The sequence below is a fragment of the Haliotis cracherodii genome, unplaced genomic scaffold (genome assembly GCF_022045235.1).
Source record: "Haliotis cracherodii isolate W230 unplaced genomic scaffold, xgHalCrac1.p SCAF_2, whole genome shotgun sequence".
Lineage (NCBI taxonomy): Eukaryota > Metazoa > Mollusca > Gastropoda > Lepetellida > Haliotidae > Haliotis > Haliotis cracherodii.
The window spans coordinates 73,652,734-73,676,626 of record NW_027266275.1 but is presented as its reverse complement, the minus strand read 5'-3'; the positions used below and the strand labels follow the sequence as shown (position 1 = coordinate 73,676,626).

Sequence of the window (23,893 nt, the reverse complement as noted above, 5' to 3'; positions counted from 1 at the left end):
GACTGTGTTTTCTTATCGTAAATATCCAGTAATAGGAGAACAGATTGTATCTGGCGGGTCTATGAAATGCGACAACCATACGAAATACACGAGTTTGATCTCTTTATAACATAATTCCATTATACAAATAATTGATATTTTCATTCACGAAAGTAAATTTAAAAACCGCACATGAATACAGTGCCTGGTTCACCTGCTCCGTGTATGACACCTTGCCAAATGATTAGCAGCCATGTTGGACTCAAATATCGGAGGCCTACATCTAAACTCTTCGAGAACGTTGTGCAGTTGTGTTCGAGCAAGTAAACTCTCCTACCCATAGTTCCTTGCGGCCGGCAGCCAGCATAGTACCTCTGCCACAGGCCAGGGCCCCGTTCCATAAAGCCATTTTAGCGCTAAGGTGATCGTAACTCCCATTCTATAACTCTTGCTTACGATAGTCGTAGCGCTAAGATCGCTTTGTGGAACGGTGCCCAGCGCGATGTGACGATTGATCACATCTTACACAGTCCATTCAAGATATTGCATATGTTTTTCAGTTGTTTTATTTTTTACAAGAATATGCATCTAAATAAACATCTGTCGCAGAATAGTTAACTTTCATTGAGAAAATATCCGAGATCGTAATATAATATTTACATTTGCGGAGTTATTCTTTGTTTACATTGGTTGTACGGCTCTACGTGCTGTCATCGAAGCCCAACGGAGAGCTAGCGATACGGCCACTTTGATGTATAAATATGTATTGTCATGCACCTCACCATCGCAGTTGTAGTAGTATATATGTATAATTATGCAAAACAATACGTTAAGCGCAACGAAAGGCTTGCATCAGACCTGTCTGTCCTGATTTCAGAATAGGTGCACTTGTTTACAAACACGAACTAAGTCCGGTCACGTGATATGCAAATTAGCCCGTGGCAGCGGTGTTATGCTACGTCATCACTGCGCCGGAGTGTGGAGCAAGTAGGCATCACATCGATGTATGGAGCTTGCAAAAAGTAGTTCCTGCCACGTGACCTCATTTGCATATATAACGGATCGTGATCCCATGTGTATCGGACTGGTTTATCGCATCGATGACGATCCTTTATATTATAAACACCATGTTCTGGTTACACAACACTATTGTCAGTACGGACGTCTGTCAGGTGTGTACTGTTCTTGTAAGGATGTGAAACACTAGACTTCATCACAGGTATAGTCTGGAAGGTAATTTAAGGTACCGACGTTTATTACAATATTTGAAAAAACTATTGGACCTACTCCAGTCAAAGTTGGTATGAGATTATTAAACAGTCATACATAACTGGAAATTACATTTAAAGACAATCGGTGCATGAATAAAAAATCTGTCTGTTAAGCTATCACTACATTTCATCAACAACCAGACCTGTTCGTCACGGGTGGAACGAGCATTCATTGCAACATCCATCTGCATAATGCTACCCCTGCGTCACAGGGCCATATGACACAGTTGAACCAATCAACTCAACTCGAAAGGGTGCACGGGAATCACGCACGCACGAATACGCTGTTAGCTTTGGGCGTCTCAACGTGACGCCGGTGTAGCATTATTCATGCACCGATTTTCTTTAAATGTAATATCCAGTTATGTATGACTGTTTAATAATCTCATACCAACTTTGACTGGAGTAGATCCGACAGTTTTCCTGATATTGTAGTAAACGTCGGTACCTTAAATTACCTTCCAGACATATAGATCTGGCCAGGACTACAAACAAAGCAGTACAAGCACAAAGTGTGAGTGAGTCGAGTTTTATGCGCTTATATACATATACCCAATATCACGCCGGGGAACACAAAATAACAGTTTGGGAAATCGACACTAGGTCTTCGGCGAAAGCGACGGGCGAAAGCTTAACCAATCGATTACCCAACTACTCACTGTAGGGACTCGAACCCAGATCCTTGACTTGACGAAAAAACACGTTGACTGCTCAACTACCCGACCGCCCTCCTAAAGAGGTTCTAATCACAGCACGGAGCGACAGATCAGAATGCATGTTCATTTTGTGCCCTAGCTATGTGAACCTTTGTTGTTATTGTGCAATCGATTAAAACCCTGTTTTAAAACTGGTCCAGGATATGAGATAGCGTCCCTCATCCCCTCATCCCCTTGTACATGAAATGCAGCTCCCCCTGCCCCACTGGATCCCCCCTCCCCCTCCTTCCCCATCCTCTGTGGAGAGCGCCACTGAGGCAGAACCAAGAGGAAATATCTCAAAATAAGCTTCCTTTTCTAAATGAGAAAATCGATGCATTTGCTTTAATAAAGTTGGAATGTGTTTTCACCAAACGCACACTGCTTTCAGTCCATCTGCTAGTGGAGAAGTGGTCACGTGGCATGATGGGTGATATATGTGTTAAATGCCTTGTCTGGTTATGGACTGAATGGATGGAAGTGATGGCTTTAAATCAAGGCTCTTAGCAATGGGTAGAGTAATGGGTACACAGTATCAATCTCCGCGTCTTAGGGGGTTATACGGCAAATGATAATTCAGGGTTTTATCACTAGTTGCATGGTTTGGTAAAACTCCTCATAAATACATCGTTTTGGCACAGTGGATGTGGGTTGGCAGCCGTGACGTTCTAGGTATTGCGTTCACTGAAGTATCGCGAGATCCGCCACGCTATTGCTTGACTGCTTTGACCGTGACCTTGCACTGATGGAAGCAGTCTCACAATGCCTTTTGGCACAATTGATATGGGTTGGCAGCCGTGACGTTCTAGGTATTGCGTTCACTGAAGTATCGCGAGATCCGCCACGCTATTGCTTGACTGCTTTGACCGTGACCTTGCACTGATGGAAGCAGTCTCACAATGCCTTTTGGCACAATTGATATGGGTTGGCAGCCGTGACGTTCTAGGTATTGCGTTCACTGAAGTATCGCGAGATCCGCCACGCTATTGCTTGACTGCTTTGACCGTGACCTTGCACTGATGGAAGCAGTCTCACAATGCCTTTTGGCACAATTGATATGGGTTGGCAGCCGTGACGTTCTAGGTATTGCGTTCACTGAAGTATCGCGAGATCCGCCACGCTATTGCTTGACTGCTTTGACCGTGACCTTGCACTGATGGAAGCAGTCTCACAATGCCTTTTGGCACAATTGATATGGGTTGGCAGCCGTGACGTTCTAGGTATTGCGTTCACTGAAGTATCGCGAGATCCGCCACGCCATTGCACGCACTGCGTTGACCGTGACCTTGCACTGATGGAAGCAGTCTCACAATGCCTTATCACTGCTAACGCACACCAATACGGGTGTTGTTTATATATGAGGAGGAGTATGATCTTCAGTGTTTATTATTACACTGATTGAAGGACAGGATCAAGTACAGCAAGGGCCGTTAGTATGCTATGTGCGTCTATGCAGACTCTATCACTCCAACTTGATAACGGTGTAAGAATCTACATCGAAACGTCGCTATGTGCAGAATGAACGCAGAACATTTTGAGTGCATCCCAAGAGACGCACAATCATATTCACTGTATCAAATTCTTGACCTATACAGGTCCTGTCATTAAAGTTATTAGCAAATCGTGGATTACACTGGTAGTACTCTAAACCCCATTACTTTACAAGACCCTCATATTTCCTAAAGGGCCCGTGAAATTAATGATCAAGGGTGCCCTGGACCTCTATATTTGTTGGCTAAGGTAAAACTCTGGTCTATGCATTGTGTTCCATATACAGGCATAGGGTGACAACCCAGCTTAGGAAGCCTGTTATACTCCCCCAGATCTCCGTGTCAGACATGCGATGTGTCTATCTGTCTGTATGTGAGGGCACGGGTGGCCCAGTCGTCTAAGGCGCCGCGATTCGCTGTGCTGAGTTGCGTCCCCTGAGCACGCCAAAAAACCTATGATTGTGGGTTCGAACCCCGGTTCGCCCCGATTATGTTTCTAGGTTTGTCAGCACCATACCCGTGCTCGTGGGTTTCACCGAAGTGGTAAATCTCTGAGACCTGTATTATTTCGGGCTTTCCTCCCACATTAAGTTGCCACGCCTTGATATAACTGGAATACTGTTAAAAGTGGCGTTAGACCCAACTCACTCACTCACTCACTCACTCACTCACTCACTCACTCACTCACTCACTCACTCACTCACTCACTCACTCACTCACTGTCTGTATGTTCTTTTCCCATCCAGCTGGCGATCTCCCGGAGCTGGTATCCCACGTGGGTTTTCCCGCGCGGATTCCGAACAACAATAGGTCCGCAGTCCCCATGCTTGGCGTAAGAGCAGACTCATTAGTATAGAGTGGTGACAATATCGGCAATCATAGTCTAGTGGCGTGCACCCATGCTCCTCCAGCCGAGAACAAGTGTCTTGTTTGTTTGTTTGTTTGTTGTTTAACGCAGCACTCAACAATATTCCAGCTATATGACGGCGGTCTGTAAAATAATCGAGTCTGGACCAGACAATCCAGTGATTGATATCATGAGCATCGATCCATTCAATTGGGATCGATGACATGTATCAACCAAGTCAGCGAGCCTGACCACCCGATCCCGTTAGTCGCCTTTTACGACAAGCATAGTCGCCTTTTACGGCAAGTATGGGTTGATGAAGACCTATTCTACCCGTACATGTGTCTTGTGTAGACATGATTACTATCAGACTGTCGTGATAAAGTTGGAATATTGCTAACTGTGGCGTTAAACAACATTCACTCACTCACCCTTTAATAATGTTACAATGGCGTGGCTCGGTATCAGCTACCCTAGCCAGCTTGGTCTCAGAATAGCTGTCCCAGTACACATTAAGGAGTTAGCTCTGACATTATTTAGATGATGATTCAGTAGATCTTGTATAAGTATACATTGTTCTCCGATAGTCGATCTGGCAAGGAGTTGGAGTGGCCAGGCCCCGCTATGCTGTGGAGAGATCAGAAACTTGGGACAGTACCCGAACTTCATTGGAGGAGAGCTGGCCAGTCAATTAGTTCAATTACACGAAGCTGATTGGCGGCACAGGGTAAAGTAGCGGGGTCACTGCCTCGGGTCTTGCAGGCAGTACGTGTGTGACCTCCTCCAGGACCCCGGGCTCAAGGAAGGTCTGGGTGGCGGAAGAGAAGGGGAAGGGGTCGGGGGTCCGAGAACAGAATAACTATAGGCCCTATCTACATTCAGTCATGCCGACCTCGCGGCGTCCGGCCTGGTCAGCTGAAACACAGCCGTCACGCTCATGACGGATAATTATGATTGACAAATTCGGGATGAATTGTAGGATAATGGAAGCAGAGTGAATCTTCTAATTCCAGACAAATCAATGGAACTTTAAGATACATGCTGAAGAAGACCGTCAGAGCTGTCAGAAATCACTTGTCACGTGACTATGAGATCAAATCTGGACTGAACCCGCTAATTTGTTATGTGAATCACGTGACTGTACAAACTGTTGTTCATCCTGCTCATTCACACAGCCGCCAGGATCAGCTGGGGCACATGTCTATCCCTGAATATCTCCGTCCGAGTCTCCCACCAGCGAGTCTCTCAGACCCGAGATACTCCAGATAACCGAGTCGTCCATAACGCACCCTTCATCCCGAGTCTTCCATCTCGAAGTTCCAAGGACCCGTGAAGATCCGGTAAGAGAATAGGTCTTCAGCAACCTATGCTTGTCGTAAGAGGCGACTAACGGGATCGGGTGCTCAGGCACACTGACTTGATACATGTCATAGTATCCCAATTGCGTGGATCGGTGCTTATGATGTAAATCACTGGATTTTCTGGTCCATTATTTATGGACCGCCGTCATATAGCTCAGTGCGGCGTTAAACAACAAACAAACAAAAGCAAACATAACACATTCCCTCATCCTGAGTCCTCCATCTCAATGTTCAACATGATCAAGTGCCAAAAACACCGAGTTCCCGATCGCTGTGTCCCCTATCACCGAGTCCTCATCGCTGTGTCCCCTATCACCGAGCCCCCATCGCTGTGTCCCCTATCACCGAGCCCCCATCGCTGTCCCCTATCACCGAGCCCCCATCGCTGTGTCCCCTATCACCGAGTTCCCATCGCTGTGTCCCCTGTCACCGAGCCCCCATCGATGTGTCCCCTATCACCGAGCCAACATCGCTGTATCCACTATCACCGAGTTCCCATCGCTGTGTCCCCTATCACCGAGCCCCCATCGCTGTCCCCTATCACTGAGCCCCAATCGCTGTGTCCCCCATCACCGAGCCCCCATCGCTGTGTCCCCTATCACTGAGCCCCCATCGCTGTGTCCCCCGTCACCGAGTCCCCATCGCTGTGTCCCCCATCACCGAGTTCCCATCGCTGTGTCCCCCATCACCTAGTTCCCATCGCTGTGTCCCCCATCACCGAGTCCCAATCGCTGTGTCCCCTATCACCGAGTCCCAATCGCTGTGTCCCCTATCACCGAGTTCCCCATTCACTGCATCCCTTCCTAAGTTTCGCATCAACGAGTTTTCCAGTCACAAGTCTACCATCATTGAGTCTCCAATCCCTAGTTTCTCATTGAAAAGTTCCCCATCCACGGGTCTGTCATCCCCGAGTCTCCAATCCCAAGTTTCTCATCAACGCGTTCCCCATCCAATACCCTTCCCGAGTATCCAATCCCCGCGTCTCCCATTACAGAGTCCCTGTTCCCCGAATCTCCTCCCATCACCGCGTCCCCCAGCACACGAGTTCTTGCCCCCTATAATGTAGTGCTGTTCAGACACTTAAACCGGCGTGCCCCCTGCTCACCCCGCCTGTTCATCATCTGTTCATCAATCACTATATTCTCGAGTGGACGTGTGAAGGGCAATCTGTTCCTGTTATTGTAACAGTTCTACTTACGATCTAACCTAAGAGGTCAATGCTGTAATATTTAGCGAGACGCCAAGAGTACGTGACGCATATAAGAGAACATTCCAAACGCATTCAATTTTAACATGAAACGCCGCACAATGTCTTAGACTAGCGATTTCAAGTAACCCTAATTATCCGTTTCTCATTAATGTGTGTGCTGTATAATTGGTTCTTAGACAGTTCATTACAACATTTACTTACAGAGATACTAACATACCAAAGGTCGAAAAAAGCTTTTTTGTAGTCTATATTTTAAATGCCGCGTTTAACAAGCGGACAGCGCGTAGTCTCTTAGTTGACCCGCGGTTCTACTGTGGCGCTGTGCTTTCATATCAACACTTTAAAGATGAAGATGGTCAAATTACCCGTTTATCTAATGTGGTGTTAGTCGTTGTGCTAGAATCAGCACTATTAACCTTATAAGACAGTGCAACGTAAATTAGCCAAGTACTATATCAGTGGTTTGAGTCTATGACTAGGTGCATGAGTTGCTTCTCCTCACGCTGTGTGGGCAATCCGAGCCAAGTGTATTGACTGCGTATCACTGTCTGTCCAAGTGAATAACGACAGGCTCTGACTGCAACGTGTCTCCTGCCTGACGATCAATGCTGAGATAACCAGACGGAACTCAAGGGTGGCACTGCTCAGTGGGCCGACTCATGTGGTCAGTGTCAGGAAGTGTGCTCGCTCAACACCGGAATAATTACATTTTCATAACACATTACTGTCAGTCATTCTCGTCAGCTGCTACCACTATATCGACGGCAGCTCTGGCCTAATGGTAAGAATCTTGCCTAATGTAAGAATCTGAAGTCAATCAGTTTGGCCTAATGGTATCAATCTGAAGTCAATGATTTGGCCTAATGATATCAATTTGAAGTCAATCATTTGGCCTTATGGTATCACTCTGAAGTCAATCAATTTGGTAGAATGGCAAGAACCAGATGTCAATCACTTTGGCCTAATGGTATCCATCTGAAGTCAATCATTTTGGCATGATGATATCAATCTGAAGTCAATCATTTTAGCCTAATGGTATCAATCTGAAGTCAACCATTTTGGCCTAATGGTAGCAATCTGACGCCAATCATTTTGGCCTGATGATATCAATCTGAAATCAATCAGTTTGGCCTAATGGGGACATCAAGCATTGTGGCGTGATAGTATCCATCTGACGTCAATAATTTTGGCGAGATTGTTCCAATCTGACATCAATATTTTTTGCCTAATGGTTTCGATCGCACGTCAATAATTTTGTCCTAATTATGACGTCCAGCATTTGGGCCTAATGGTTTCATTCTAACATCAAGCATTATGGCATGATGGTATCCATCTGACGTCAATGCTTTTTGCATTATGGTTTCAATTGAAAGTCAATCATTTTGACCTTATGATATCAATCACACGACAATCACTACGGCGTTATTGCACAACTCTGAGCTCAATCATTATGATGTGATTGCATCACGCTGACGACCATCATTATGACTTGGATGCACCACGCTGGCGTCAATCATTATGATGTGATTGCACCACGTTGATATCAATCATTATGATGTGATTGCACCACGTTGATATCAATCATTATGATGTGATTGCACCACGTTGATGTCAATCATTATGATGTGATTGCACCACGCTGACGTCAATCATTATGATGTGATTGCACCACACTGACGTCAATCATTATGATGTGATTGCACCACTCTGAAGTAAATTATGGCGTAAATGCACCACTGTCACATCAATCATTAAGACTTGATTGCACCACGCTGACGTAAATTATTTAAGAATTGACTTTCACTTTGTGTCATGTTTACACAGACAGTCACACAACAATACTGCATCGCGGAATAAAATAGTTCCTCAAACAAAGACGTGACATTAGCGTATGTTTCCACAACTTGACCTTTAGAAACAGCTGACACAGCACAATGTCATGTTTTGAAATAATATCACCATTAGATCCGTTAAGAACTACCTCAGTAAGTCAGCCACAATGACAGCGCGTCGTTATACGTTTACATCAAGTACAAGACGTCAATATGTCTGATACAATAAACGTGACGGGAGAGATTTCGAAAGTTGTTCATGAACCTGTGGCGGTTACATGTTTTAGTCATCATTGATCAATTGGCCGATCATTGAAAGGTGGTGTGTCAAATAGGCCCAAGACAGTTAGGTAAATATTCATAGATTGCTGTAGACTGTCACTGTCAGCTTAGAAACGGTCGAGTCGATAGCCTACTACGATAGTATGGATCTGGATTCTTCGTTGTGTTCACTAGGATGGTTCGTTGCGAGGATATTCACGAACGATCATGCAGTCAAACTCTCTGACGTTTCTCAATGTATACTAAAACGCCGAGTTTAAGATTAAAGGGTCTTTGATCAGAAAGAACGCTGCTGTGTATATTCATGCTGGGGATTTCCAGTGGTTCCCCCAGGAATGTTGAAGTAGTCCGTCAGTGTTTACGTCATGTCCAGGGCATGGTCTCGTAAAAAACTTATGAACGTCAAATTGTTGTCATTCATAAACGTCAACGTCATTTTCGCGATCATGTGACCGACCTCTCGTCCCATAAAAAAAGCCATATATCTTGTAAACGTCAAATTATAAAAAATATTACCGCTTGGCGGTGCCAATCTGTTGTTCATCACTCTAGCATGATGGGACAAATCTGATGTCATTTATTTGGCTGAAGGGGATGACGTCACTCTTATGAGGCAACCAGGAGTTTTGTGTGACCTAGATTATCAATGGAGTGTAAGTTAGCTGTTGAACGCTGAATTCATACTTATTTACCAGAGGTTTCTACTGCAAATAAATGTTTTTTCAGGGCGAGCTGGCCACAAAAATGGCGGTTCGGGTCTGCCTTTTCTTCAATCATTTTGGCCTAATGGTATCAATCTGAAGTCAATCATTTTGGCATGATGATACCAATCTGAAGTCAATCATTTTAGCCTAATGGTAAGAATCTGAAGTCAATCATTTTGGCCTAATGGTAGCAATCTGACGTCAATCATTTTGGCCTAATGGTAAGAATCTGAAGTCAATCATTTTGGACTAATGGTATCAATCTGAAGTCAATCAGACAACCTTATTTGCCTGAAGGGGATGACGTCACTCTCATGAGACAACCAGGACAATATACCACTACAGACGAGTTGTGTGTGACCTAGATTACTCATGGAGTGTAAGCTGTTGAACGCTTATTTGAACGTTCATGCTCATTTTCCACAAGTTTCTACCGCAAATAAATTTTTTTCAGGGCGAGCTGGCAACATAAATGGCTGCTCGGGTCTGCCTTTCCTTCGGAGAACAGAGACAGATGAGAAATTTAACTCTGCAAAGATTCCTAATGATGTAACAATTTTCTACATTTGATTCATCCACTGAATAAAGTTTTATATGAAAATAATTATATTTCCGCCTTCAGATCTTGATTTCATTGATGGCACTTAGAACAGGTTCCACTCGAGAGCCTGAGCATTGGCCGACAGCGCAAGTAATAGAGTGATATTTAAATAACTTCCCACGAAAACAGGTGACGATAATACCCATTTCATAATATAACATCCAGTTCATTTGGTCCATCAGAGGAAAAAACAGCTAAAACACTACAAATCATTTAACACTTAATGAAATTCTCTCTTTTACTGCTCTTACGTAATTGATTCGCTTATTTTGCAGTTAGACATGATGGCCGTCATATGGTCTGTACAGCACTGCCTTAGGCTGCAATAACGTGTGAAATTAATGCTGTTATATATTAGTTAGCGTAACGCGCGTGTGGGAGGAGGAGGGGGGGGGGGGGGTGAAGGGAGAGGGGGAAGCAGCGGGCGGAATATACACACCGCAATCAACTACCAGCGTGGTTGGAAAACATTCAAGATGGAAACAGTTTACACATGCGATCCCACAATGAAATGTGCGCCGCTAAGACAATCTTTAAGGAATAATTCCACCTTGTGCATATCTTTACCTTAATTACAGGTAACTCCATCTGACGCTTGGTCATGAACATATAACATGCCGAATGTCTTTCATGGCTCGGAAATCATCTACCGGCTTTTTGAAGCGTTTTTGCATCACAGGTGTCCTGTTAGAGAATTTGTATTTGGGGGAATGTAAGCGTCTTTTAACACGTCGGCACTGGGTCAAGTATCTGCGGGGAAGAGATGGGAGGGCGTATAGTAATAGGTGGATCAAGGCATGCTGGCGTTAGCCTAATTTGCCACTGTACAGCTTATTCGTGAATCGCTAGTTGAACTGATATTTGATATACTAATCAGCCTATCAGTGAGAGGCGGACATATATCACTTCAAGTGCTATCGTGACCACTCGTATCATTCCGGTAGGTTACGGGAAGGGGCGAGTGGTGACGAACGCACTCATCTGGGATTTTATATTAAGCTGTTAACCCCGCAGTAGGCACGGTTGCCCATATTCAACCAGGTATATTTTTACTATTTTCATTGTTAACATTTTACAATTTCATCCTACCCATTTACTGCTTTTTGAACAAAGGCATAGTTCGAACAAAGTCACTTGCCTGAGACACCTCATTTAACATGTGCTTCAGTATAAGGGGACAACGATTGTTTCTTTTCATGAGCATGCTTCTCTCAGAAGGTGAGTTGGGCTGCAACATGTGACTTAACCATGGACAGGGATACTAAGTGTTTGCTAATTCCACACACAGTGAACTACGGTTATAACGAACTAATAGGGACCACTAATTTTAGTTCGTTATAACCGTAGTTCGTTATAGGCACATATACACCCTATATACAGCAAATCGACGGGACCCCAAAACAGTTCGATATATCCGTCAGTTCGGAATAACCGTGTTCGTTATAAACGTACTTTACTGTACATGTAATAAGTGAGTGAGTGAATTTGGAGTAACGTCGTTTGAACCGCATCAACTCACGGCGTGTCAGCTTGATGTTAGAGGAAGAACGAGGTGATGCAGATTTCAGACGATAGCCACTGTGATGAAACCCACGAGCACGGGTATGGTGCTGACAAACCATGAATCAGTATCAGATAATAGGATTCTGGCACGTCTAAGGCACACAACTCTGCACAGCAAATTGCGGTCCGTGTGACCACTTGATATGCCCTACTTTGTTAAATAAAACAAACATTCGATTTGTTTGTAAACCTGTCCATGTGTTAAATACATCGGATATACATGTATGTCATCGAGTCGTAGATGCTTATCTTAAATCTGCGCATGCGTGTTTTTGTTAGAGTTCGCATACGGAAGGATCTAAATACTGTCACTACCACTGTATACCGTTAACTCTGCATCATTTGATTGTGTATCGTTGTGGGACAGGATTCGCTCCCCGCGAACACCTAATGTCATCACTGTTTGGTTGTGATTCATAAACTCATGCTCTAGTCGGAATCTAGACTAACATCTAGTCTTTGAAATGAACATATCGTACAGAAAAAACAGTTGTTCGGTTATCTTAATAAGAATATAATAAAAGGGAGCCCAGTGACTCTCTTCATTTCCTGATACTGATAGACTTGCCAAACATCATAGACTTGCATGGGCTGTATTTGATATATATTTGTATCAGGGTCTGTAAGACAGACTAGTCGGAATCGAACACTCGACAAAGACTTCTTATGTCTTATGGTTTTGGCAAGGGTTTGTCGCTGTAATTTCATTTTGTTTATGAAATCGATCAGTTATATGTGTATCCAGCATTACACGAACCCTCGCCTGTGCATACTGAAATAAACTTTAAGTTTGTCTGTAAGTCATAGTGTTCGGCTGCGCCCACGCATCCACGAGAACCGCCTCCTCTATCGAAATCGGTTATTCACCTATTCAGAAACATCAGGCCGAAGAAAGTGGCAGGAAAATGGCATTCATGACGTTCCTGACATCTACACAAAATAACACACATGTCAGAATATCGTTGCCGTGTAAGATGAAGATACAAAGATGAGATATTCAATAAGAACGGTCTCCCCCAGGGCTGTGAGGGGCACGCGTTGTCTGATAGAGGTTCCTTATCTGTTAGTCTTGACGGTAGCCTGGCATTTTTTAAATTACGTCAAACACTTCACACATCAGTCACACGTACACTCATCTCCCCTTGCCCTACACACGCACACACACACACACAATCTCTACCTCACACACACATCAGTCACACGTACACTCATCTCCCCTTGCCCCCCCCCCCCCCCACACACACACACACACACAATCTCTACCTCACACACACATCAGTCACACGTACACTCATCTCCCCTTGCCCCCCCCCCCCCCCACACACACACTCTCTACCTCACACACACATCAGTCACACGTACACTCATCTCCCCTTGCCCTACACACGCACACACACACACACTCTCTACCTCACACACACATCAGTCACACGTACACTCATCTCCCCTTGCCCTACACACACACACACACACACACACTCTCTACCTCACACACACATCAGTCACACGTACACTCATCTCCCCTTGCCCTACACACGCACACACACACACACTCTCTCTACCTCACACACACATCAGTCACACGTACACTCATCTCCCCTTGCCCTACACACACACACACACACACTCTCTACCTCACACACACATCAGTCACACGTACACTCATCTCCCCTTGCCCTACACACGCACACACACACACACACAATCTCTCTCTCTCTCTCTCTCTCTCTCTCTCTCTCTCTCTCTCTCTCTCTCTCTCTCTCTCTCTCACAAACACACACACATCACACCACACACACTCTCTCTACCTCACACACACATCACATCACACATACAAACACAACCCTTCCCCTACACACACACTCCTGACACTCACACCTTTCCCTTACACATATTCACACCAAGCACACATTACACCACACACACACTCACGCGCAAACACAACACACACACAGTCACACACCCTTCCCCTACACACACCCTCTCTGTCACACACACACATAAACATTATACTACACATACAAACACATCACACATCACACACTCACACCCCTTACGCTGCACACACTCACACCACACAAACACACATCACACTCACATCCTTTCCCTTACACATACTCACACCACACACACAGACGCACACATACCCTGACGCGTACACACAACACACAGTCACACTTCCTCCTCGACACACACAAATACACACAGACACGCACATACACTCACGTGCGCACACATGCACGCACATACACACTCACACACACACATACACACACGCACTTGTACGTGCGTAACAAATTACAGCTATAGTAAATGGGCCGATCGTGCTTATCCAACTTGAACTGTTGTACGCATTCGGAGATTCAACGTCGTCAATGCTTTCAGAACTGAGAGAGCACGGGTTTTCAACATTGTGCTTTGTTTCTCTTACAATAATTGACAACCCCAGTAACAATGGTCCCATTAAACTCATCGTTAAATGAGCAGTTTAAAAAAGAGTTTGAGAAAGAGAGAAATATATAGATATAAACACTGAACACTTCGAGTTTAACGGAATGAGATGATTTTTTATCTGAATGTCACGTGCACCTACCTTGAACTCTTTTTCCACTTCCGCTAGCTTCATCATTTCCTGTCGCAGTTCAAAGGTCGTCATGATGGGGTCAGGGCTAGACAGAGCCATGTACGCTGGACTTGCAAGCGCGCGGTAAGCGTTCAAACGTGACCTTGACCTTTTTAACGAATCATAATTCTGTTTAGCGACACAATCACTGCACTTGCACGAGATAGGATGGGGTTTCTCTATGGTATGATTCCGTGAGAGAAACATCTGAATAATCTCGTGGTTATTATAATGTGCGGCCAATATAACGGGGGTGATATCAGGGGGGAACTGAGATTTCTCCTCTGTCCTGAAGAACGCCTCCCCTCCCCCCAGTCTCCGCAACCTATCCTCTCCGGCCATGAAGTTCGGATGTTCGATGATAAGCTTGACAATTTTAGTTCCTCCCTTGCTGATGGCGTGTAAAAGCGCCTCCTCGATGCAGTTGAAAGAGAGATTGTCAAGGAGGATCTCAATGACGTCCAGCTTCTCGCTGTCGATGGCCAGATGGAGAGCATTGCGGCCCATGTAGTCGACACAGTTGACGTTGAGACTCGACTCTCCGCTCTCTTCAAGAGACTGACGGACAATCCCTACATCACCAAGGTATGCAGCGTTGAGGAACACGCGCTCCTCATCCGTCAACTGAAACAATGGAAGTCATACGTTAAATATACGTCACTGATACGGTGGACAATTGACAAATAAAGAGACGAACATGGAACTTCAAGCTTCGTACATATATAGGGCAATAATTTTCATGTATTCTCACAGTGAGATAAAAGGCTTGAAATGATTCAACGTTGGAATTGTCGGCGTCTACCTAAGGTGCGATGATGTCAGATGAGCCGTTGTCTTCACCTGAGATGACCATGACCCATGACGTTATATCAACAGGAAGGTCAAGGTTGTGAATGGTATAGTTAGGAACAGTGTGTGCAGAAGCTGTGGCGTGTTGAGGCTAGTTGACACGGGCAATAACCAGTGGCCATCACGCGCGTTAACTTTATGCAGAGCCGATGGTGGGTATCGATAGGCATAAAACGGATAACACATTATTCCCTGGCAAATAAGATTTTGTCTTACGTCGTTGCTTCCCGCCTCCAGCAGCGGTTTGAAGAGGAGCCACAGTTTGCTGAAGTCCAGGATGGACGCCAGATAACTGGACATGACCGACACGCATCAGGTCACGGGAACCGCACTTCCGGCCAGCATATGGCTGCACAGAACATCCGGTCAACAAGAGAGTTATACCCGTCCATGACGTGTCATGGCTGTCGGACGATTAAAGTCTTGGTTGTTCGACCACGAAGCGAGATGTTCCCTGTGCAAGCTGGCTGGAGTCGGTGGACATCATGAACACTATCACCAACACCTCTCCTGGGTTTTAATTGTTAGGGATTTTCCCCCTCCTTCAGCGTCGTTGCTGTATGTGTGGTAAATGAGTTTCATTACATGGTGGAAGCCACCCAATCATCGCCACGCGATAACACGGTTACATTGCAAATCACTGGCCATTTGCTAACCAAGGTGATCCATTTCAGTCATAAAATAACGTTCAATAACGAGATGGGGAGACCATCGCACGTCAAGGGGACCTTGGAAGAGATTGCCGTTTCTGGCCTTCTCCCTCATATATTACTTCATTGACGGATATTGACAAATGCTTTAATATAAAGCTACAACACTATAAAGTCATATATTTTCTCCCCCGGTTTTGATTTAATTTCCCGCTAAACTACAGAAGATGAATCGGCTGCTTGCTTTGCTCCCCTGGTGAGATGAGGGCAAGATGGTGATCAGCGCCACCAGCAATCTGCCTCTTGTCTTTAAAGTTTGTTATTTTATGGGCGAGTAAACCAGGCCCATTACCGTAGGCCGCTAACGACCTGCCACATCCCCCCTCCCCCTCCCGACTCGGGAGTAATTGTCTCCACGTGCTGCCTGTAAGCGACACTTACATCGCTTGATGTGTTTACATCCTCGGCTTGATATGAAATCATTAAGTCTTACGTAACACAAACTCATTTACCAGCGCTCCGCTCGGATCTTTGTTTTTTTTCTGACATGATGAGAAAGAACACTTCATCCCACTACAAGCTTATTAGGGTGTATCACCGAGTAACATCACAGAGTGAGTCCGGTCACACCGCACATACATCGACCGCAGAAGGAGAGGAGGAACTGGGGGGCAAGCCGTGGTCGTAGGAGAAGCCTGCTTGACGACCGGTGAGAAGATGGTAAGAAAGAGGGAGGAAATCTGAGAGAGGGACGAATATGAAGTGAACGACAGAGGGCTATTGGAGATATGTCTTATAGGAGGAGTGATTCATGGAATGAGTTCATGGGGAGAACTGGGGGAAAGACTGGCATGAGCCGAACCAAAGTCGATCCGGAACAATGCTTTCAAACTGATTGAAGGAAGGAATTGGAGTGATTGAAAAACAGAGAGGCTGGTAGGCGAGGTGGGTGTGATAGAGAGATGGTGGTGAGAGATCGAGAGAAGGTGATATGGGCGGATGGAGAAATGTAGTGACGGAAGTTAGCAGGGAGGAAGAGCAAGACAATAGACTGGGAGAAGAGTCAGAAGTGAGAGCGAAAGGGGAAAGGAGGAATATTGAGAAGAAGTTACTCCGCGTGATAGATAGTGGCATGGAATGACAGGCGGGTTAGAGTGGCAGGGAAGGGAAAGTGATAGAGTGAACGCGAATGAGTAAAGTTTCAAGGAAGAAGGTGGTGAGCGGATAGGAGCTGAGGTGTTAAGAAGTCAGGATAGTTGAGAGAAGTGAGAATACTGTGGAGAAGGTAGCACAAGCAGAATGAGCGAAGAGGTGAGAGTAAAGGAGAAGAGAGGTAAGGGACAACGAGGAGATCCCCTGAAGAAAGGATGAGCTGATTGACAGAAGGAATAAGTTGCTACCTTGTCAAAAGGCCCTGATTTAGCGACAGAAGCGATGTGTAACCCTGCATGGAAGGGCTGAATTGGGCGGATTTAGTTAACGTCAGCATGCATGACGTGGAGGGGTACCACTGAGAATGCCAGGCACCAAGTGAGATCAGACTTGGTGGACTGCATTGAAGAACGTGTGCGTCTTTCAGACAGGTCAGTGAGTATTTACTTACTGCTCGGCGAGTGCCTGACTGCATGGCAAGGATGTGAAGACATTTACAGGGGGATTGCAGTATGTCGGGTGGATGAGGCAATGAGGGATGCAGCTGCAGCACGTCTACATCCACTACAGCCATGCCGTGCTACACATCCTTCAACGCATCGACATCAACTACAGTCTGCCTCTGATACACATTAACACGACAACATGAACGACAGCCTTCCTTTGATACACTTTCAACACGACTACATCAACAATAAACTTTCTCTGACACACCTTTAACAAGACTACAACAACGACAGCGTTCTTGTCACACAGCTATAAAACGACTACATCAACGACAGCATTCTTTTCATACACCGTTAACACGTCTGTATCTGTTACGGCCTTCTTCTGAAACATCTTTTATACGACTACATCAACGACAGCGTTTTTGTCATACGCCTTCAACACGACTACATCAACGACAACCTTCTTGTGATGCTCCTTCGACACGACTACATCAACGACAGCCTTCTTGTGATGCACCTTAAACGCGACTACATCAACGACAGTCTTCCTCTGATACACCTTTATCACGACTACATCAACCACAGCGTTCTTGTGTGCACCTTAAACGCGACTACATCAACGACAGCCTTCTTGTGATGCACCTTAACGCGACTACGTCAACGACAGTCTTCTCCTGATTCACCTTTAACACGACGACATCAACCACAGCCTACGTCTGATTCACCTTTAACACGACGACATCAACGACAGCCTACCTCTAATTCACCTTTAATACGACTACATCAAGGACAGCCTACCCCTGATACACCTTAAACACGACTGCATCAACGATAGCGTTCTTCTGATTCACCTTTAAGACGACGAAATCAACGACAGCGTTCTTGTCACACAGCTATAAAACGACTACATCAACGACAGCATTCTTTCCATACACCGTTAACACGTCTGTATCTGTTACGGCCTTCCTCTGAAACATCTTTTATACGACTACATCAACGACAGCGTTTTTGTCATACGCCTTCAACACGACTACATCAACGACAACCTTCTTGTGATGCTCCTTCGACACGACTACATCAACGACAGCCTTCTTGTGATGCACCTTAAACGCGACTACATCAACGACAGTCTTCCTCTGATACACCTTTATCACGACTACATCAACCACAGCGTTCTTGTGTGCACCTTAAACGCGACTACATCAACGACAGCCTTCTTGTGATGCACCTTAACACGACGACATCAACGACAGCCTACCTCTAATTCACCTTTAATACGACTACATCAAGGACAGCCTACCCCTGATACACCTTAAACACGACTGCATCAACGATAGTGTTCTTCTGATTCACCTTTAAGACGACGAAATCAACGACAGCGTTCTTGTCACACAGCTATAAAACGACTACATCAACGACAGCATTCTTTCCATACACCGTTAACACGTCTGTATCTGTTACGGCCTTCCTCTAAAATAGCTTTAATGCGACTACATCAACAACAGCGTTTTTGTCATACGCCTTCAACACGACTACATCAACGACCACTTTCTTGTGATGCACCTTTAACGTAACTACATCAACGACAGCCTTCCTCTGATACACCTTTAACACGACTTTATCAACGACATTTGGTGACACACCTTTAACACGACCACCTCAACGACAGCGTCCTTGTCACACAGCTATAAAACGACTACATCAACGACAGCATTATTTTCATACACCGTTAACACGTCTGTATCTGTTACGGCCTTCCTCTGAAATATCTTTAATACGACTACATCAACGACAGCGTTTTTGTCATACGCCTTCAACACGACTACTTCAACGACCACCTTCTTGTGATGCACCTTAAACGCGACTACATCAACGACAGTCTTCCTCTGATACACCTTTATCACGACTACATCAACAACAGCGTTCTTGTGATACACCTTCAACGCGACTACATCAACGACAGCCTTCTTGTGATGCACCTTAACGCGACTACGTCAACGACAGTCTTCCTCTGATACACCTTTAACACGACTACATCAACGACAGCCTTCCCCTTATGCATTTATAACACGACTACATCAATTATAGACGTTTAAAAAACTGAGCAGATGTAATGAAACATTTGCAAAATTGTGACCCAGATATCGTGTAAATTGATATCTTGTATCGGATATGACTTTGAATTAAAACATGAAAGTCGTTCAAATTTACCATCAGCACATAAACACGTGCAGTGTTCTATTCAATCATCCCGGCATGTGGTCTTGTTTGTAAAAAAAACTGTCGCATTTGAAGCCTGATACATTCGTAGAGAAAAGATGAATATTTGCTCTTATTTGAAAGAATCAAATTGCCCAGTTGTGGGAATGTCAAACAGGATTACCGGAAAATAATAAAGCATTTTCCATTTGTTAGATGTTTTGTTGTGCGGAGTCAGGGTGATTGCCTTGTCGCCGGTCGGACTTTTTACAACGTCTCTGATTGGTTGACCCTTCAGGGTCGCTCGGCTCACGTCGAGAACGGCGCAAGTGAAGCGACTAATGAAGATTCAAAAAGCACCTCGTAAACGCATTTATAGAAATTGAATCAACCCTTTCATTTGACAATCCCTATTAGGTGGCTGCGGCACAGCGGTAAGATCTATTGTGGAAATCATATTGGTTTGAATAAATGTTTCGTGTTTCCAGCCCAATTTCTTGTCCTAATTTGATTTGGATGCAACTTGATCCGGGATGAAAGCGTGTGGAGCAAAAGCCGTGCATGACAACGCCGGTAGCGGAGATGTGAGGACATAGGAGGGCGTGCTAATACGACTGCAGCACCGTACGTTTCGTCACACACAATATTCATCTCTCGCCTCCCCTTCACCTCACCCCATTCGGTAAATACCTCTGTCCCTGTACACAACCCTACTGGCACCCTCCACCCCTCCCACCACCACCTCCCCTCCCATCCTATCCATTCAACACCCCTCCAACCGCCACCCCTCCCACCACCTCCCCTCCCATCCTATCCATTCAACACCCCTCCAACCGCCACCCCTCCCACCACCTCCCCTCCCATCCTATCCATTCAACACCCCTCCATCCGCCATCCCTCCCACCACCACCCATCCCATCCCAGCCATTCAAAACCCCTCCCACCACCCCCGCCCCCACCCCCTCCCACCACCATCCGTCCATCACCTTCACCTCCGCTGTCCCTCTCTTCCATGTTCGTGAACCAACAATGGTTATGGTAATAAGGTACGCACCGCTCTCTGCGGGACAATAGCATGTCTGCACACTCTTGTGTTCCAATCTCAAATACGAATTATTTTTTTATACCGTTTTTTTTCATCCATTAAATCGTCTTGATGTGTGTACTCATGCTCTTGTATTATCTCCGCCCTGCTTCTGCTGACGTAGGCCTTGGTTTCATTACGAGGGAACATTTGACAGAGGAGGTTCTGAGGATGGAGTGAGAGTACATGAAGTCTTTGGTTGTTCACTCTAACCCTAGCAAGACGAGAACGGAACTTGAGCTTCATTCTTTACCTTTGATCTGATGAAATCCCATTACTGATCCAATTTCTAACGTCTTTAAGCTGATCTTCTAAGCAAAGCAGTGAAATATTAGCTACACTTTTAAAGATATAACGTGAAATTTCCACAGATGTTTAATTACTTGAGATATTTTCTTTACACTTCTTGGAAAATGTTTGCATTTGACAAAGATCGCTACCTTGGCATGATGTGTGGGGTTTTCTTTGGAAACAACCCTAACAGTTTACACTGTTCCCAGTTTCCGCAGATCCATCACCAGAACAATATTCTTGATTGTGAATGTCTGTCCAGCTCTCATGGATTGTCACGCATATCCACCAACGCCTTCCTCCACATCACCATACAAAACAAGAACGCAAACCCCTGTTGTCAAACACAACCATCACTCCATCCTCTGTTGTCAACCACAACCAATAACGCCATCCCCCAAAACTCCACCAACTTCCATCACGACAACTCCTTCACCTTCACCAACTTTCATCACGACACCCCCTTCACCTCCACTGACTTCCATCACGACACCCCCCTCACCTCCACTGACTTCCATCACGACACCCCCCCCCCCCACTTCCACCAACTTCCATCACGACACCCCCCTCACCTCCACCAACTTCCATCACGACACCCCCCTCACCTCCACTGACTGCCATTACGACACCCCCCCCCCCTCACCTCCACTGACTTCCATCACGACAACCCCCTCACCTCCACTGACTTCCATCACGACACCCCCCTCACCTCCACTGACTTCCATCACGACACCCCCCCTCACCTCCACCAACTTCCATCACGACATCCCCGTCACCTCCACCAACTTCCATCACGACATCCCCCTCACCTCAACCGACTGCCATTACGACATCCCCTTCACCTCCACCGACTTCCATCACGACACCCCCCTCACCTCCACCAACTTCCATCACGACACCCCCCTCACCTCCACTGACTTCCATCACGACATCCCCCTCACCTCCACCGACATCCATCACGACATCCCCCTCACCTCCACCGACTGCCATCACGACACCCCCCTCACCTCAACCGACTTCCATCACGACATCCCCCTCACCTCCACCGACTGCCATCACGACACCCCCCTCACCTCAACCGACTGCCATTACGACATCCCCTTCACCTCCACCGACTTCCATCACGACATCCCCTTCACCTCCACCGACATCCATCACGACATCCCCTTCACCTCCACCAACTTCCATCACGACATCCCCTTCACCTCCACCGACTGCCATCACGACATCCCCCCTCACCACCACCAACTTCCATCACGACGACTCCCTCACCTTCATCTACAACGCTCGTCTCCATCACCAAATCTCCCTATTTCCGCCTTCCTCTCTTTTCCAGCCGCAACTTTAACCATTTACCCTAATGTTTGGCAGAACTACCGCCGATTATTGCCAGGAATCAACGACATGTGGTGCCAGGTCAATATATACCGTTAGTAGAGGCTTCAGAAGCCCGCCTATCTACAAACGTGTGAACAAATTGGATTATCAACGACTGTGTTGGCTAATTTCCAGAATTGTAATTAAGACTTGATTGCTCGGTTTGCTTTTATCGACGTGTTGCTCTAACACGTGAATTGAATTCCCCTACTTGTGGTATGCGTTGCAATACATTAGGAGATGCATGAATTGAGGCTACTTGACCGAGGGCGAAGGTTCGACAGTGGTCGGGACTCAAGTCACGTGTGAGTTGAAAACAACGCAAGGCGGTGTAATACCGGTGACAAATCAGTGTTTAATGTTTATTCAGTTGACAAATGACAAATGAGTGACAAATGAGTGACAACTCCGCGCCTTTACCGATGTACGATCGGTACCAATGTCCAAGCTGGTCATTTCAGTGCCACGCATGGTTATAACACCGAAGCCATGCTCTATCATACCATTGTAAGATCAAGGCTGGCAAGGGTCAAATGCTGCTGCAGTATCTTACAAGTTTATGAGTTTAGTGTGACAGTGTCGTGCATTATCACACTAAATTCATAACGGTGTCGTACAGTGTCACACTAAACTCATAAAAGTGTCGTACAGTGTCACACTAAACTCATAACAGTGTCGTACAGTGTCACAGTAAGCTCATAACAGTGCCGTACAGTGTCACGCTAAATTCATAACAGTGTCGTACAGTGTCACACTAAACACATGATAGTGTCGTACAGAATCGTACAGTGTCGTACAGTGTCACACTAAACTCATAATGGTTACAATGTGTGAAGCCCATTTCTGGTGTCCCCCGCCGTGATATTGCTGCAATATTGCTAAAAGCGGCGTAAAGTCATACTCACTCACTCACTCACTCACTGAACTCATAACAGTGTCATACTCGCGGTTAACCTCCAGGCAACTTTACCATCCGTGTTGGATGTCACCACAAAATCGTCATAGGCAAAAAACAATTCTTTAGTTACACAGAAAGAAGTATTACTTCAGCGAATAGGCCAATATTATAAAACAGATTGTTAATATTCAGCGGGGAAGACGGGGATGGGGAGTTGTATTTGTACGACCCTGTACTACACCCCAGCAGGCGATAGTGGTTGTATTTGAACACTATCAGAGCATCAGACAAGACAAAGTTCATATAACACGACACAGACCACACCAAGAACTGTCTTTCTTAAACTATGTAGTTATTCTGAAATACATCAGCGTGTACCTTCAGTTAATCGTTTTACATATATGAATTTTAGATCACACATCAAGTATGTGGCAGGCTTTAAGTCACCTGACACACCCTGACGTTTTAACTGGACAGTGTTTGAGA

The 23,893-nt window shown here is 45.5% G+C and overlaps 2 protein-coding genes across 4 annotated transcripts in view; one reads left to right on the top strand and one right to left on the bottom strand.

The window, feature by feature from the left end:
- Positions 1-23,893, bottom strand: part of LOC139469619 (short transient receptor potential channel 7-like) — a 177,458-nt gene that overhangs the window by 62,262 nt on the left and 91,303 nt on the right. For all 3 annotated transcript variants that reach the window (XM_071251841.1, XM_071251839.1, XM_071251840.1), the window contains one exon: positions 14,429-15,082. In XM_071251841.1, the coding sequence (XP_071107942.1) occupies positions 14,429-15,082 (654 nt within the window). The remainder of the gene's footprint in view (positions 1-14,428; positions 15,083-23,893) is intronic.
- LOC139469078 (uncharacterized) lies at positions 17,257-22,480 on the top strand. Its single transcript, XM_071251205.1, has 3 exons — positions 17,257-17,290; positions 21,395-21,903; positions 21,986-22,480. Exons 1-3 carry the CDS (start codon positions 17,257-17,259, stop codon positions 22,478-22,480), a joined length of 1,038 nt encoding a protein of 345 aa, XP_071107306.1.